This window comes from Ambystoma mexicanum, chromosome 13 (assembly GCF_040938575.1).
Source record: "Ambystoma mexicanum isolate Mex_15411 chromosome 13, UKY_AmexF1_1, whole genome shotgun sequence".
NCBI classification, from domain to species: domain Eukaryota; kingdom Metazoa; phylum Chordata; class Amphibia; order Caudata; family Ambystomatidae; genus Ambystoma; species Ambystoma mexicanum.
Window position 1 is genome coordinate 201,128,149 of NC_090938.1, and position 18,396 is coordinate 201,146,544.

The 18,396-nt window shown below is 47.5% G+C and overlaps 1 protein-coding gene across 3 annotated transcripts in view; it reads right to left on the reverse strand.

Moving 5' to 3' along the window:
- Positions 1–9,724: 9,724 nt before the first annotated feature.
- The window catches only part of LOC138521085 (uncharacterized), a 193,839-nt gene continuing 185,167 nt past the window's right edge, over positions 9,725–18,396 (reverse strand). For all 3 annotated transcript variants that reach the window (XM_069633641.1, XM_069633643.1, XM_069633642.1), the window contains 2 exons: positions 15,303–15,387; positions 9,725–10,287 (listed from right to left, as the gene is read on the reverse strand). In XM_069633641.1, the coding sequence (XP_069489742.1) occupies positions 10,031–10,287; positions 15,303–15,387 (342 nt within the window). In that variant the 3' untranslated portion in view covers positions 9,725–10,030. The remainder of the gene's footprint in view (positions 10,288–15,302; positions 15,388–18,396) is intronic.

Consider the following 18,396-nt stretch of genomic DNA (forward strand, 5'->3'; position numbering starts at 1 on the left):
TTCTCCCTTCCCTTCCCCACCCCCCCCCCGGGGTTCACTATTACGGCTATACTGCCCCCTCCTGTTCAACCCCGTGGATCCTCATACACTCCCCAAACCAGACAAGGCTTCCCCCAATTCCTTGGTCATCAGTGCCACGCCTACATCTGAAAAGTGGGTCCTGTCCCCTCCAAAGTAACCCAGTGCCTTCAACGTGATCAATGGATGTCTGATCCAGCCCATGCCGCTATTTTTTAGAAATACCCCCATCTTGGAGTTCAACTTCCCCCTTGACGTCTCCATCGCCCCGTGAAAAGACGCTCCCCGCCACTACTGTCTGGTGATCATTTCGGACCAAAACACCTCTGTGCCGTGAACTCCCTCCCCACCTGTGCAAGAGTCCCCCGCATTGCGGACGTTAGGTCCCTTCTTCCCATTGTGAGTAGATAATTGCCCCCCCCATGTGCAGTACTAAGATGTCGGTTGGGCTGTGTTGCCAGGAGGCCATCTCTAGTGCCCCCCATAATTGGCCCCAACGTAATCTTCCCGTTGCAATCCACTGAATTTGTGTCTGAAAGAAACCCAGGTTGCCATCCCGTCTCACCTACCTTGCTCTTTCTGCTGCTCTGGCCAAAAACGAATGGCCAATGACCCATACTAAAGTACCATCCATGGAGAGATGAACTCAAGTTACCACCAAGCGGCTTGCTGATGGAACCCCCCCAGTCGCTGCCCCTTGTTTTCCAAAACTCACACCCCAAAGACCCCCGCCAATCTATTCCCCCCCCCTCACTCCCAGACCCAGGCGGCCCTTCGTCCGGTCTGATGTACAGTTTGAATTTGTCTGAATCCCATCTCCCAATGCTTTTTTATCAAATCATCCCCAGACCTTCCTCCTGTGCTGTCATGGCCACACCTATCCCAAATGAGTGTGCGGAATTCAAGGATGGGTCACACCTGGCCCTGACAAGCATTGCCGCTTAAACTCTGCTGAATTGAAATTGCATGAGAGGTGAGCCATCCTCTTGTGAGAAGAGGTAAGATGACACGTCCAGCCTCACCCCCAGGAATGTGGACATAGCCACCACTGGGCAAAAGGCCCAGCTTACCCAACACCATCACTTTCGCCTTTGCCTGCTGATCTGTTTTAGATAACCTCCCTTCCTTATGGCCACTTCCTTCTTCAATAGTGCCCTTTGGTCCGGATCTACCTTAGCCGTGGCCACCAACTCGCCAATGCGCAGTGCCCCGAATAAAAGCGAATGGGAAACAAGCTTTGAACAAAATGTGTTCGTGCCAGGAGTAACACACAAACTCTAATACTGACATGATCTTTTTCAGGAGCTCAAAGTGGATGGGCCGCCTCCCGTCCTTGCGAGGCAGTGTCCCCCTGTCACACCCCTTCAGAGCCGCCCTCACCACAAAACCCTTGGTTGGGTTCCCCCTCCCCGCCAGCTGGCTGTGGAATGAAATAGCGCTGAGATGAGCTGCCACCCACGACTTCGCTTTCTTTGTGTCCCTGGCCCGCAGCAAGAATCGCTGAACTTTGAGGCCCCAGTCATCTGCCCCCGTGTCCTTGGTTGCCTGCAAGAAGGTGCTGACATTTTTGCTTTATCTGTCTCTAGTCCGCCCTAACAAGGCCAGTGATGCTAGCTCTCTCATGCCTTTTCCTAGCTCACCAAATCCCAAGGCTGGTTGCTTAACGCGTCATTGTTGCCTGGGCCTCTGGGTGGACCTTCCAAAACGCACCATCTGCGAACGAGAAAGTGCATCAGCTGCAATGTTATGTACCCCAGGGATGTGGTGCGCTTTTATGGCTGTGTTTATTCTTAGGCCCACCCTCACCATATGATGTAGCAAGCTTAGGGTTTCTGGGCAATGCGCCGATGTGTTTAGGATATTTCCTCTGTGTGAAAGATAGTGAGTTAAAGACTCTGGGTAAGTCTCTTGTAACCAGGACTAATGTCTGGCAGAGGGACTCCCAGGACCCCCTAGTTAATCCGAATGCGTGTTGACCATTTATACCACTGCCAGGTTATCGGACCATACCACTAAGCGCTTGTTAGCCAGTGCAGAGCCAGTACTATTGGGAACACCTCCAAGACATTGATGTTCTTGCTCCATCCCTTCCTGATCCAAGCATTAGGCCAGTCTTCCCTGTACCATTCCTTCCCTAGGATCACCCCAAACCTCCCCCGCCCTACAGCGTCGGTAAAGAGCTGGACTTGGGAGCAGGCGACCCAGGGGGGCTGTCACAGGCAAACCCCATTGAAATCCCTTAGAAATTCAAGCCAAACCCGGAGATCCTCCCTTCAACCTGAGCTTAAACGTACCTTGTGACACCCTTTCAGTGAGCCCCCCGTAGCGGAGGCGAGGCATCTGGCAAATACCCTTCCTGCAAGTGTGATCCTACCCACAAAGTTCAGCCGGCCTACTACAGACTGGATAGCCCTCACTGTGACCCTGCTGCCTGCTAGCGCTGTGTTGATGCCTGAAATACATTCAAGTTTCTTTTCATCGAGGGAGGTGAGGGGGGTGGGCAGCAAATCCCTAGGACTGTATTGATCTCGATGCCCAGGTACGTCAACCTTGTGCAGGGGCCCTGAGTTTTTCCCCCGCTAGAGGCACCCCCAGTTCACCCACCAAGTGTACGAAATTGTTGAGAAGTGTGCTGCAAACGTCCGTCCCCTGTTCCCTAACAAACAAGAAATCATCCAAATAATGAGTCTTCCCACCGCCTTTCAATCTCACTTAGAGCCCACTCCAAGAATGAACGGAATGCTTCAAAAAAAGGCACATGATATGATGCACCCCATCGGTATGCACCCATCAACCCTCAGGCACCATCCCACCCTATAAATTGTACCACACAGTACTACTGACCAATGACAACTAACCCCCCACCCCCCTCCTTTTTATAAAGGGCCCAACCGGAGCCACTGTAAGCACAGGACAAGCGACCTACATCTTTCTACCAGGACCCCACAGGGGGCACCACACCTGAACCAATAGGTAAGAGGCCCACAACCCCACACATGACTTAATTGGAACCAACCAAACCTCTTGCTAAATAAACCTTTTCTCTCCTTCCTTCTTTCTCCCTCTGCTTTAACATTGGCTATACGTATTGAATATATTGTGTCATGTATAAAATGTATCTTTTCCTAACGCGCCATTATCACCGAACACCACTCACTTTACACCAATGCAAATAATTGATGTCACAACAATGTCACAACTTATCACTGCACATGGTTTTGAATACTTATCAGCCTTGATAAAGACATACGGGTCGAAACACGTGTCGGCTGACAACAGGGGGATACAAGAGCCCCAGATGTACTATATGTGTACTATAAATTGAAGAATAACTAACCACTTTTCACAAATAAAAGCAACATTATATTGCAGCAAACAGCGTGGAAGAATCTTTTCTTTGAAGCACAAAAGCAAGATAGCCAGAAACTAACCCCCACCCCTTTCTTCTCATTACAAGGTTGACGGTCCGGTAATAATGATACCGGTACGGGAATACCGGCATCATCTACCGGACCGGTGCATTACAACCCACGATGCTGGTGCTACCGGCATCTGCAGGGACCCGTTGTAACCGGGTAGCACCTTCCCGGAATGATCGCGGGCACATGGCAGCCGTGCCAGTAACACCGGCATGCCGCAAGGAAGTGCACATTACGAGGTTTACGGACATGCACTTACCAGCATCGAGATGCGGTAAGAACTGTTGCCATGATGCCGTCAACACCGGCATCACGGGGCAGCCGTTAAAAGCAATCTGCTGTGTTGCAACCTGCGGCAGGTGCACACAATCAGCACAGGTGGAGGCAATGGAGTCTGTCACAGCACAAAAGGAGCACACCCACACACTACACCCCTTCCAAACCCAAAATGCTACCATTAGCAGTTGCAATACTGGGGCTGGAGGACATGCCTGCACTACTACTACTCCAGCAGGCATTGAACCAGGGAATGCAGCGGAGGAGAAGGAGGGTTAGACAGGGCCAGCACATACCACCAGTGCAGGCAGTTATACCCCGCAGGCAGCCACCAATCCCTCACCTAAGGGCCAGTCCATTTTACCTAACCCCTGCAAAGATCCACACCATGTGCACAATAGTGGACCTCATCCATGACGACCTGGTAAGCCTCATCAACATCCGGACATGCATCCCCCCGTTGCTGAAGGTAGTGTCTGTGCTACACTTCTTTGCCACAGGCACCTACCAGAACACAGTGGGCCAGCTGCATGGCATCTCACAACCATGTTTCTCTGTGTGCTCAACCAGGTGCTAGATGTCCTCCGGAAACATGGAAGGGACCACATATATTTACCACGGACTGCGGAGGAGGAGAATGCATCCAAAATAGCATTCCATGCAGGGGTCGTCGACTGCACCCATGTGGAGCTGGTAGTCCGCATGCCGTGGAGAAAGCTCTACCATTCCCTGAATGTCCAGATGGTGTGCAATGCAAGCAAAATAATAATGCATTGCTGTGCAAGATTCCCGGGATCCACACATGATACCATGGTGCTGCGCAACTCCACGCTTCCCCACTATATGGCACGACGCGCTGCACAACGTACCTGGCTGCTGGGTAAGTCTAACGACGGGGCAATGAGGGGTGTTGCCTGGGGGGGACCACAAGTATAGGCAACCTGTCTGCTGCCTAGGGTATGAGGGGTGTTGTTCTGGGGGAGGGGTCCACAGCGACCTGGGTGGCAAAAACTGTGACCCCAATTACATCAACAGAATGTTGGACACAGCCAATGGATGCAGATGTGGCATGCCTACACAGATGTGCATAAATGTAATCAAAACATACACAGCGCCCACCCCAGCACATGCACCTGGAACACCAACAGCCATGAACCACAGGTACCATGATCCACCACCCTGCAGGCACAATGCATGAAATACACGAGCGCAGCAAAGTACATCACGGGGCCTGCAGCCATGCCTGAGCCAAATCCAACTGCCACACATGGAAATCTCTGTCACTGCACCCACCCCACAGGTACACCGCAGACCAGTATACCGGCCCAGGCACCTTAAGGGACACGTCCAAATGCAATGGTGTAAGCAAGGAAACTATTGTAATCATCAATCACCTACCACCACTAACATATGAGCGACTGGTGCAGGACCCATCCATAGTACCTCAGCTCCACCATGCCAGTACACACTCAGCCCCTTCACAGAAACGTGAGCCTTCGCTGGCGGGCCATACCACCAATGCCATTGTGCCATGGTCATATGGGGAAGGCGTTGATGGACAAGTACATGGTAACATCAAGTAGTTGAAAGCATGAATAGCAAACCACTGTGTATCATGAAGCACATCAGGCAAATGAGGCATGATGCACTCCACTTGTATTGTACATTTTCCTTATGCAACACACCCATCAGATGTCAGCCCATCATGGACCTTCTCACCTCATTTGTGTGAGTGCGGTATCTGATGGAAAGGTCCCTAAGACGTGAACGGCATACATACCCCACAACCATGGAACATCCCTAAGTACACTTACCTGGGTAATACTATAAGAAAATGTCAAGTACAGCCATGAAGAATCGGTGGCATGTGACCATGAACACTGTACAGGCAGTGCACACAAGGAATGACAACAATGTTCACAAATACACTTTCCATTGCTCCTGTGCAGGTGATGCTGGGTATCCCCTGAAGCCGTGGCTCCTGACCCCCATCAGGCAACCAGTCAACAGGCAGAAAAGAGACTACAACTGTGCACATGCACGCACTCATTTCACGATTGAACAGACTTTTGGCCTGTTGAAAGCCAGTTTTCACTGCCTCAGCAGGTCGGGTGGGGCACTCATATACAGGCCTGAGAAGGTGGGCAAGATAGTGTTGGCATGTGCCATGCTGCACAACATATGCTTCCGGCGCAACGTACCCCTGCCCCCTGACACAGACCTGATTCCACCAGAAGATGAGGCGGATGATGGTGAAGATACTGCATATCGGCCACGGCACAATGTGAATGAAGGACGTGTTGTACGCCAAACTTTGATTGCACAATACTTTTGATGGACCGGGTAACACAAGGCACTGTGAATGGGGGACACTGGGCACTGTTAAGAAATAAATTGACACACACTCAAAAAGCAATGTCCAGTCATGTGTTTTTCTTATGCACACCAGGTGTATTAATTAAATGAGAACTATGTACATGGAACATGAAGCAACGTGGACCTCTACCCTTTAATATACAACAAACTACCCCTCACCCGCCAACACCCCCACACACACACCCCCCTGCAAGTTCTATTGGACTCCCTCATGACATGTACATGTGTGTCAGGCTACTGACGCCCCCTTTTAGGTGGAGGGGGTTTCTGGTCTGGGTGGCGCATACTGCGCAGTGAACTCTGCACCGGGCTTCTCTGGGTGAACTCGCCGGGGTTGTGCTGGTTGATGGTGCGGGTTGTGGGTCAGCCTCTGCATTACGATGTTGGGCCATGGTGGCAACCAACTGGGTGACAGCCTGTGTCATGGCTGCCATTCCTTTACACACGCGCCGGGCCACATGGTACAAAGCACGGCTGACTGTCCAGGAATTCTCCTGCATGGTCCGGCATGTGGCTTCACCTTCCGCCACATACTGCCTGACCATGTCATGCATGTCCTGCTGGCGCTCCTCCATGCGGGTCAGCCGCCCCTCCAGGTCTCTCATGGATTGTGCAGCTGGTGGTTCCACGGGAGGTGGTGTGTTTCCGGGCCTGCCCGCAACTACGGCCATGTCATCCACAGGGTTGTTTCCACCTGAGCCAGGTTCTGGTGGGAACTGCGGGGTAGGCAGCATGGGTGGGGTGTTTGGCATGTCTTCAGGCATGCTATTGGCTGCAGTGTCTGCTTCCTCCACTTCCTCCTCCACGCTATGCTGCGCTGATTGTGCTCCCTCACCCAGATCACTGGTAGCCGTTGACTGTGGCCCCTCCACGTCACTGGCCACTGGAAATCCCACCTCTTCCACCTGAGGTGTTTCCTGTGGGCCAGGTGTTGTTTTTTGGCTTGGGACCTTTGTGGCAGGGGTGGCTTTTAGCAGGGGTGCCTTGATGCCAGCAGTGTGTGTTTGCTGGGGCTCCTTTCTGGGTTTCAGTGGTTGCTGCTCGGCTTGTTCTCCAGCCTGTGCGCCCTGTTGGCTGGGGGGCTGTGGCTTGGTAGCGGTCGGATGCTTCTGGCCAGCCCTTGATGTAGAAGGCCTCAAGGCATCGTCGTCCCCTCGGCTCTGGCGTGCATTTGTTTTCCTGGACGTCGTGGTGTGTTCCCCCTCGCTGTCTGATCCTCAGCCTATCAGGGACAGAGAGGCAGGGCATCAGTAATGGGTCAACGTACATCCTACATACATCGATGCTAGTACATGTAGAGTCCTGTGCATTCTGGTGAACATGTTGGAGGGGCGGCCATGGTGCTTACAGGAGTTGGGGGCGGGGGGGTGCAGTGTTTGTTCATCCTTCTGGTGCAGCCATGATGTGCATGGTGTCTGTTGGGTGGCCTACAGGTGTATTGTGGCTTGCGTGTTGCAGCCATGCCTCAGGGGCTGTGTGCCAAGTGTTGTTCAGATATGGGTCAGATGAGCTTTCACTATGTGCATAGTTGCATTGGTGTTTACATTGCGTGCATGATCCTGGTGGGTGGGTGGGTCAAGGGTGTAATCGGTAGTGATGAAGTGTGCACCATGCAATGAGATGGCACAGTGGTCAGGCCTGCATCTGTACGGTAATGTACATGTGTGTGTGCGCATGCAGATGGTGCATGTGCTTGCAATTGGGGACTTGTGGTTTATGTCAGTGGGGTTTGTTGGGTGCTTTCATGGCAGGGACTTTGTAGTTTTGTAAGGGCTGAGGGAGGTGATGGGCCACGTATTTGCTCTTATCTACTTGCCATTTGGACTATGCCATTGTACTTGGAATGTTAGGTGTGTGTTGAGACTTTTCTATTACGCTAAGGGTCACTCACGATCATCAGCCGATGAAGGAACTCCCATCTCTGCATGGCCAACACCCTCGATGGACTCCATATCCATGGCTGTGCTGCATGTCTCCTCCCATCGTGCTAGCTTAATAGGGTATGGTGCTCCTCCACCTGTGGCCAGGACCTGGCTGCGATTCGCAGATAGGATGTTGCGGACACGCAGCCGCAGATCGTCCCAGTGTTTCCTGCAGTCACGTACGGTGCGTGGTGTTGTCCCCACTGCAGAGACCTTTTGTGCCACCTCGTACCATATGTTTTCGTTGCGGATTTGGGCCGCCCGGTGCAGGTCTGCGCAGAAAACTACATCTGTGTGCTCCACCAGTGTGTCCGCGAGCATGTTCAGCTCCTCGTTGCTGGAACGTGGCTTTAGCAGCTGCACTGTGCCTTTCCTGGTAGCCATGGTCCTCAGCTTGATGACACACCGCACAGTTTTCCGGTCTAGATGCTGTAGGCAGAGGATTGCAATGGATTGTATTTTTTAAGATGGCCACCGAAACATTTCCCGTTCCGACACAATGACGTTGTTTCCGGTACTGGCACTTCCGGTGCCGGTATTTACGATGCTGGTATTTACGATGCCTTTTCTTATGGCATCTAGGGTGGTAGTGTCTGCAGCATCGGTGATGCCGCCATCAGGGTTTTGGAGGGTCTTACCAGCATGCTGGTGCAGCCATTTCTGGACACGGCTGCACCGGCATGCCAGTAATTTGCTTTTTTTACCAGCCAACTCATAATGAGGCCCACTGTATCAGTGGTTATAATGCTATAATGCCAGCTGGTTTCCCATTACAGAATTCATATAGTGTGAGGTCCATTCTTTTCAACAGGTGGCTAAGATCATAAAGGGGGCCTGTGAGTGACTCGCATTGAGAACTGTCTGAGTGCTGGCATGGGTTAATCAACTTACTTTACTTTATCGATTTATATTGCACACCACTGACCCAGAGGCTTAAGGGTGCCGAACACACACACATAACAGAAGGAAGAAAGCGTCCGCCAGGCCAAAGGAGGCCAAACAAAGCCAATACCAGCATATATAGACCAATGCATAGATGGAAATTAACATTCTAACTGAACAGGATTGTCTAGTTTCTTTCTAAAGACAGGTGTAGAAATGTCCTAAGACTCAATGAATTGTGTTCCATGCAGCCGGGGCTGCAGCAAGCAAAAAAAGCTCCCTTCTTGACCTGCGACAGTCTACAGGCAGGAGTTTTTAGTAGTACGGAGTTGTTTGATCTCAAGTTATGTATATAAGCTTTTAATGCCAATTCTTCCTTCAAGTAAACTGGGGCTGTGCTTCTCAAACTCCTATGAGTAATCAGTATCAGGCGATGAGAAGAAAGGAGATTCTATCTTTTATGGGCAACCAATGAAGACTTCTCCTAGCCTCAGAGATTTGGTCCCTTTTATCGAGATCCATGATAACTCTCACAGCGTTGTTTTGCACCACCTAAAGACAGTTGATCTCGGCTTTCGGTAGACCAACTAGTAGGCTACTACATTAATCTATTCTGGAGCCCATCATAATCCTGGCAAGTGTTTCACGGTTCTCTCTGGATTTGAATGGGCGTTCCTGGGTCATTAGCTTAATTAATGCGAGACTGAAGATACCAGGCTACTCACTTGTGCCTTCATATTCAGATTGTGGAAAGTGTACCCTTTAGGTCCTTTAACCAATAATCAAAACAACTTCAAACTTAAACCACAAATTCGAGATGATGAAGGAAGATCCAGACAACATCATGATGTTTTATAGAGCGCAATTATTTTAGTAAAGTACATAGTAGCATTGAGTCTGCCCAGCGATCGTTCGCCAGTATTTGCTCTTTGACTTGTTGGACAGTTTTCATGTTTGCCCATGCCGGGGAAAATATCATGGCCCTGGCACTGGTCATACAATTCTACAGGTCCCAAGTTAGAGTTGTGTGTCTCTGCCAAATACGAGGGATGCAGAACTTCGAGAACTGTCATCTAGCCAGCTTCCCATCAGGCAAGAGTCAAGCCATGTTATGCTACAACCCCTATCCTTTTCCCATCAGGGTGCGGCTAGGACAAATTTGGTGCCCTCACCCGCTCCTATGTCCCCCTGTAAACAGGCCTTCTCCGCTCCAGGGCTGCCCAACTTGCAGACAAAGACCTGGATGGCCCCACAGCTCTGGAGGACGATGGAGACCGCAGTCTGTATCTTTAGGTCCGCACCACCGGTGACATCGTGGGCAAGGGTGGATGTGGTCACTGGAGGCTCCAAGTGTCCAGTGGGGCTGACCATGATGGTGTCCAGCAGATTTGCACCTGAAAGGGAAACATAAGTCTGAAGTCAGTTGGTGCGGCTGGACACTGAAACCATTTTTTGTCTTTTGGAAGACAAACTTTGCATCAAACACAGTGGGGCAATTCATAGGCCTGCATGGCAATTTATAAACTGGTATTTCCAAAAACCACCCTGAAACCAAAGCAGAGGTTGTGGGTGGAGAAGCAGGTCTTGTGGTCCACTTTAGAACATAAAAAAACAATGAGATGGGCAGCTAGATTAATTATTGAGGATATTGGTCAAATGTCATATCCCAAAGTGTTGCAAGTTTTTACAGGCATGAGACTCAGTATCCAAGTAGGTAAACTGATTTGCCCAAGAAGATCCCACAGCGGATTAGCTAATTTATTTTAATTTGCGCAATTATAGAGCGCAAATTTCACATCAGAAACCTTGTTGTACTTTACATTGTTAGGGGTTATAGGTATACTTTAAATTGTTACAATGGGGGTGCCTTTAACACTGGAATACCCTTTAGGGGTCGCAGAGAAAAGGTCATATTAACAGTTAGTGGGATACATGCAGCTGTGCTGAAATAGTCGTTGGAAGCAGGTCTATAATGCAAACGTCTGCTGGTTCAAGGCAAAGGTCTTACCTGGAAACTAAACCAGCTCTAATAGCAGCCCCCATGTACAATGCAAGCTACAGACCAACACACCCATGGACTGCACGCTACAAAATGATACGCAGAGAAGATGAGATGGAGGAGTCCCATCGTAAAAAGTGCAGCGGAACATGCATGTGTGATCTCTTATCATGCAGAAGCAAATTAGGAATCTTGGTGGCAGTACAGAGTACGGGTATGGGATGTTAAGAGGTGCAACTGCCACCCTGGCTCTTATTATTTTACCAAGATTGGACCGCTAGGTAATGACCAAGGGCGTCTCATCTGTGCCCCATTCAACTGTTTGCGGCTCTTGTCCTATCCAACCCAGCGGGAGCACCAGCCCTTACCTCCCTCTCCAATGTTACCCATGACTAATGCAGACATGGCCAGGAGTTCTGAGAATCACATGAGTGCAGGTTGTGGGATGTTTTTACACCACTAGTCCAGGCCCTGCAACATTCCTGTGCATTGTGTGCATCAGGAACATCAGAATGGCCGCTGGAAAGCATTATGCATGCTAAAAATCACGTAGAAGTGCGCAGGAAAAATCTGAAAAATAGGTTGCCATCCACTTTTGCCTATGTCAGTGGTAACACAGGAGACCACTGCCAAAACACACCGTTGGGCTTCCCACACAGCAGCCTGAACTACTTGGAAAAGCAATGCATTGCAAAAGAAACATAGAGCTGTTTGGAAATCCATTTTTCTTGGTTGTCAAATTTGCAAAAATCATGGCTCACAAACCACCCAAAAGTTCCAAACCTCCTTGTTGGGTGTTGAACATCATTCTACTTCAAGAATCCACATAAATATAATGTCAGCAGAAGTATATTTTATCAGAACAAAATCCACCTTTAAGATGCTTGCTGGAAAGAAATATGTCAAAAATGGGTGCAATACCGTTACTCGCCTCTGTCAGACGCTGGCGATCTCTAAATCTGACAGGTGAAACTTGTGTCTCAAAAGCTAAATATGCCAAAGAAGGGACCTCCATCAAATGCAATATGGTGCCACACATTGATTTTCATGTTGAAAAAGACTGGAATTGAAGATATGTTTGCTTATTTTAAATTAGTAACTAATTTTTCACAAGGAACAATGTTACAATTGACCATAAGGTAACCTGATTCAGCTAAACTCCAAGAGGTTTCCCACACTGAGCTTCAAACACATTCCACACCTTCTCCCTAAACAAAGGAATCTTTTCCCCTGTGCTCTGCTGAGTATCTGACAGGCAAGTGTGAAAGGAAACGGGAGGAGCACTCTGGCATGTTGCTCTAAGTGAAGACAAAGGACTCCCTTGTGCTGAATGAAAATGCTAATTCGGGTGTGACTGACACCAACTGCCCAGGAAGACAAGCCCATGTGACTCTCTGACTCAACCAAGCCTTGGAGGCGGGCCAGACTGCAAATGTGTATTTGAAATTGAAGAAAGTGTATGTTTGAGAAAAAGACTTATAGCAAATTGTACTGAACTGGTAAAAATATGGGATTTATAGGTTATTAAAATGAAAAATGTGCTCACAGTTTAAAACTAATCTGGAATCTGTGCGACATTCAGAGACTGAACCACAAAAAAGTTCATATTCTAGCTATTGTGATTATGTTAGGAACATGATCATTTCCAGGAATATGACCGGATGTTATGTGTATGCATGTGTAAAAATTGGTACAGAACTGACACTGCGTAGCCGCCCAAAAGCGCGAAAAATTGTCATTTGTGAACCAAAACTCGTAGGAAGAGAAGATTTTGACAGACATGTACCTTAGTCAAAATGTCAGGTAATTATGTATTATTAACAAGTTGTGCATATTGTAAATATGTTTTTATGAAAAATAAGATATACTGTAGAGAGACAAAGGGGAGGTTTCTCCCTAAGCCATAAACATGACATATCATGACACACTGTTCCCTTCTCAAATCAGGAGAGAAGGAAATCTCTGACCTATCAGATTCTTAGAGGGTTGGGCATAGACAATCAGCCTCCCCATCCACTTTGGAAAATGGATAAATAGGGACTGTTGAGGACCCAGAGACACACATTCACTCATCACTGATCTACCAGCGAAGCGCTCTGCAGGAAGATCCCATCTCCAGAACCAGACTCCAGAACCCTGAAGCAGAGGCCCAACTCAAAAGCTGAATCCTTTTCAGCAGGCCTTTAAAAATCTTGCAACCTGATTTAACGCCTAAACTTCCACAGGGCCTAACCTACACCATTCAACAGCCTGGCTGAGCTGTGTTGCTGCTTCTGGCCAAGAACCCTAGCTAGAACATAAGATCCAGAGCAGTCCAGCAGAGCTGTAATCCAGAACCCGTCAGATCCAGTCCCAGAGGCCGTGCAGACCAGAGTGCCTTGCTGAGAGCAGAGTCCAGGTGTCCTGAATCCTGTCCAGTGGTGAGCGAAGTCCAGTCCAAACCTTTGACCAGATCTTTGACGGGCCCATTCCATTACAAAGCCAAAGTATTGAGTATTTAGCATAGAACTGTCCATAGTCATCTCTTAGCTTAAGTAATCTCATCCAACCCATTCAAACATATCCATAACTGCATTATAGGATCTCTTTTGTCTACCTTAAATCTTTCTCTCATCCACATAATCCTGTGATAATTGTAGTGATAATCATCTTGGCGCTAATATATATTTCCTGGAGAAAGGCAATCATCTCAGGCAGATAGAAACCATCCGGAGGCGCCTCTGGATAGGTGGCTGTGCTGTCCGTGTAGTTTGCGGCTCCATAGACTCCCTAGTGTTAAGAAATCTTTGTTCCAAATCTTCAACAGCGCATCTTTCATTTTGAAATCTTGACTTTTGAGAAAAATCGACCTTCACTAAAACCTCTATAACTTTAGAACCGTACGCCATAGAAACGGAATTTAAATGTAATTTTGAAGCTAACATCCTCAGCTTTCAAACGGACCCAATTCCTTATAGTTTTTCCGTAATTGCGTTTCTCGCACGCAGAAAAGTTGCCGCGATTTCGGCTCAATTTCACCACATGTAAAAACCACTATTTCTTGCTTTCAACTTCTGAATTTCGTTTTCCATCTGCCAACCATTCAACAATCATTACTAGTGTTTCCCTGAACCTATCCAAAGCAACTCACACTAGTTCTGAATCCTATTTGGCGAATTAAAACCATTTTTAGCATTTTTTCCATCACTTCAAACCACATTTTAAAAGCAACTGACCCGTTTAAAATCAGCCCTCTTTCTCTCTGCTTGCTGGGGGAAATCGGGATTGAAACTGAAATTATTGATTGTTATTTCTGAAACCTGTGTGCCCTCATTCCATATCTTCATATTGCATATTGGGGGGAGTGAGTAGTAACAGAATAAAGAGTGATCATATTGTCTTTGATTGAATTTCTATCAAGTTTTATTTCTGTGTTGCATTCTTTCCTATCATTGCATTGCCTTGAACCAATACAAAGTATTCCGTGCTACATTATTCTTCTCACCAATACTCCTAATTGATTAAAGAGATTGTTGATTATTGTAATATTACCCATTGCTGATCATTGTACAAATGTTAATAAGTGTGATATTTAGATATTATTCCTATTCATAAAAGTGTGATATATTTATTGTTCAATTCTTCAAATAAATCTTTTAATTTGCAAAACACACCTACTTCTTGGCTCAGTGAGGCAAGGGGGATTCAAAGAGAGGGGCGTTATATAAGGGTACATCATCCAGAAATAAAAGAACTTTAGACATAAAAATATATAAATAAGGGTTTCCATTGGGCATCTCATACTAGGCATTGACTTAGGTGGAGTGCCGGGTTGAAACCACTTACAAGGTTTTACGGATTTCTTTTGAAATGTACACAGCAACATCCCCAACCCAGTTTCTGAATGAAAAAGGGGAGAAGCAAGCAGTCTGCAATCCTCGAATCAAGTTGTGTTGGGGTTCCATATATTTCAAGCACATCACATCGCATTCATTTAAATTCAAAAATACATCCTCAGAAATCACACACACATTTAAAAATAATAAAATTGCAGTACATAGGCTGATTTGACCAGCGATTAGGTGTTTTTTTAAATTGCAAATAGGTTCCTTCGTCTTGTACAGGTGTAGCACCATAGAGAGGGCCACGTGCAATTAAGTGGGACAGTCTGATGGGAATGGCATACATCGAGTAGGCGGTAAAGCCATAGACAACTTCTGTGAAGAGATAGAGGAAGGACTAATGAGGAGACCTTGCAATGGCAGAGGAACGCTGCACACAAACCGCAAAGAAGTGAGAAGTGAGCGGGAAGGCACGAAGTTAAGGTGAAGAAGTGGATGAATGAATAGAGGGGGCAGAGATTTAACTGTGGAAGGGGTAATATGGGTGCATTGAGTAAAAGAGATTAAGGGGTAACATGCCTTTACCTACCTGGAAGGTTGGGCGGACGGTCATAAATGCCTTCTACATCTGTAAGAAACGCCACTCGCTTTGGGCCGAATTCCTTTGAAAGGACCTGGAGGAAAGGATTCAAGAGGTAAGCCTGGAGACATTGATATCAAGACTAGCATCAAAAGTGAAAGGCAAAGTATCTGCAGTATTCCTGGATCGCCAGGTGGACTCCAGCACTGCAACACTAGTAGTAGGAAAACTAGGATAGGGAACCAGTACCCCATGCAGCTCCCCTTTGGGCCGCAGTACCCCGTTTGCAGGGATGACATCCTCTCATCTGGCCACATTGCTCCAGAGGTTCTTCAGTGGCTCGTTCCTTGCCTTGGGCCAAGCTATGCTGTTTGCAGTACTATCACATGGGTTAGTCACCTATGCACCCCTCATCTCAGGCCACTTGCTGTCTTTTCAGAGCAATGATGGAGTTTTGGCTCAGAAGTGTTCCGCGTCTAGGACTAAAACAGCCCTGTTTGTTGGGCGGGAACGGAGGGGTGGTCCAAGATACGCCTTATCCACCAAAGCAAAACCCTGTGTGCAGGTTAGGCTTGGAGGCCGATGACCTACCAACTCCTGGTCTTGGACCACTTAGCCCTGTTTTCCAGAAAGCCACAGCGGTTGGCCTCCTAAGCATCTTTGCTGGGGCCACAATGCCTGATGGGGCAAGTTATATTCTTCAGTGATAACAGTTTCAGTGGGCATCTACCATCTGAAAAAGTGCTTTATCTACCAAGCACAGTGCGTGGGGAATGAAAAACACTACCATTTCTGGGAATTTTCTAGCAGAAATGGGTCTTAATTGATGAAGTAAAGATATTTATATTGATTAACAAATGTATACCAGCGAAACATCACTGCAAACGTAAACACACTGGCAATGCCTACAGTTTTGGCTTTAGTGTAGATACAGACAAGGGTTTTGCCAGCCATTGCCATAATGGTAATAACTGCTAATTAATGGTGCACGTACCAGTGCATATCAAAGCAGTGCCTTGCAAATACCCATCCAATACCTATACACAACCCATAACTGTTGGATTTGCCATTGCTTGTTTTTAGCAGGAGTTTGGTGAGGACACACATACTGCATATAAATCAAATGGCTGAAGGCAGACCTGGTTAAAGCATTTTTACTACACCAGTAGCACACTTACAACACCAATTACACCGTTTGATTTTAAGGCTTGATAAAGTTAGCTCAAAAGAAACCCCAAGAAGGTGGGTTTTGGGCAGGGGGGGTCAGTAAGTGGGTGGGAATGGCCCTAGGGATTACCATGGCCACGAACAGTCAGTAGGTGGATAAATAACCAAACACCACCTACAAGCATTGTGCCCCTGCTTATAGATCATCTTCCCCAGCTGTACGCCAATGCATTCGTTTCGGATTATAGGTGGCGCTAAACTGCCACCTTATATCCACAACTGAAAAAGATCTCTGTTAAACCCGGATTGTAAGATTTCCAATTCTACAATCCCACACACACAGATAGCAGCAAAGGGCAAGCACATAGGTAGGCAGTTGACAGGCATCTGGACAAGGCTGCAACACAGGCCAAGGAACTCCAAGATTCACAGGCTTATCAGGGACCCAGGGACTAATGGAGAGGCAGAATTTAGCAGGTCTGAGGAAGTAATTCAGAAGTATGCTAAGCGTGGACAATATAAATGAGATTTTTTTTTTTTTTTTATAACACGCTTAATACCCAAGTTTGGTTTCTAAGCGTGTATCCAGGATTTGAACCTCTGTTGTTCTATGTGGTCTTGCTTCCAAGACAAGCAATTTGCTCCTGTGCTTTCCTCTGCTCACTTGCTGACAATCCATTCCGGGATGCATTAGATCGAGGCAAGTGCATGAACATGGTATCCCATCTCTAGACTTTTTATCAGCTGTGCGTGCATCTCAGGGATTTGCATGCAAGCGCTGTGATGGACAACTGTGCCAATGCCAGCATGGATTTGACCTTTGCATTTATGTATGTGCATCTTCATAACGTGGCATGTCTGATCTTAGTAGTCCTATCAACAGAAGCGCTAAGTTACTACTCACGCACAACACCATGGGGATGAAACTTTAAAACAAGGCTCATTCCATAAGAAGTCTGATGAAGGCACCAAAAGTAATTTACAGGATTTTATTGTACTGTTGAACTATGTAAAAATAATTTTCAATAATAGTCTTTGGACAGTCTGCTACTGGGCCAGGTATCGGAATACAAGTACATTGGCATGACTGTTAGGGCCTCTAGGGAACAGCCTCATGTGGGTGAGATGGTTTCCTCCAAAGCTTGGATCAAATAGCTCACCCTCAGGAGGACTGAACAGATTGGGGGCCAGGGAGATCTATTGAGGCCAAGATCAATGTGTAAAAGCACTCAATTACACCAGGTCTAATATACACATTGGAGGTGTTTCCGGAGAGCTCGGTGGGCTGGTTGACGCGCCTGGAGGTGAAAATATTACGCTCACTACTGGGACTACCTAGCTTGGTACTAGTCCTTGCAATTAGGCTAGGACTTGGGTTACAGTCCCTGAACTCTCTTTGGAAGCTTGCTGTGTGTAGGCTATGCACAAAGATCACTTGTGAAGACTCTCGCAAGCCACGCCTCTTGAACCTTACAGTGGGACACTCTCAAAGGGTTTCCAGGAGTATTTGGTTTAGGGAGACGGAACAAACAGTCCTGAGACATCTCTCGGACATTGGTGTGAGTGAAGTGCCGAAGTCTGAGGACGAATTCCACCTTGCTAAAATTAAGGAGAAAACTTGCTATCAACTTTCGAATATTATCCATAAACCAGTTGGCTCTACGACCCAGATTATGTACAATGCTCCCATCAAGGGCAGTTTGGGGAGACACCTTGGAGTTATCTTAATAAGATGCGCTCTCCTGGGTTGATACATTTTATCCTATATTTAAGGTTCAATATTTTGCCAGTATTGGGCTATACTGGTGCCGGGAAGGAATGCCTAGAGAGATGAGACTCTGCAGAATGTGCGGAGAAGTGGTAGGGACCGCGAGACATATCCTAACACAATGTCCTAGGCTTCGCTGTTTGTATGATAAAGGATATGCCAAGTTCA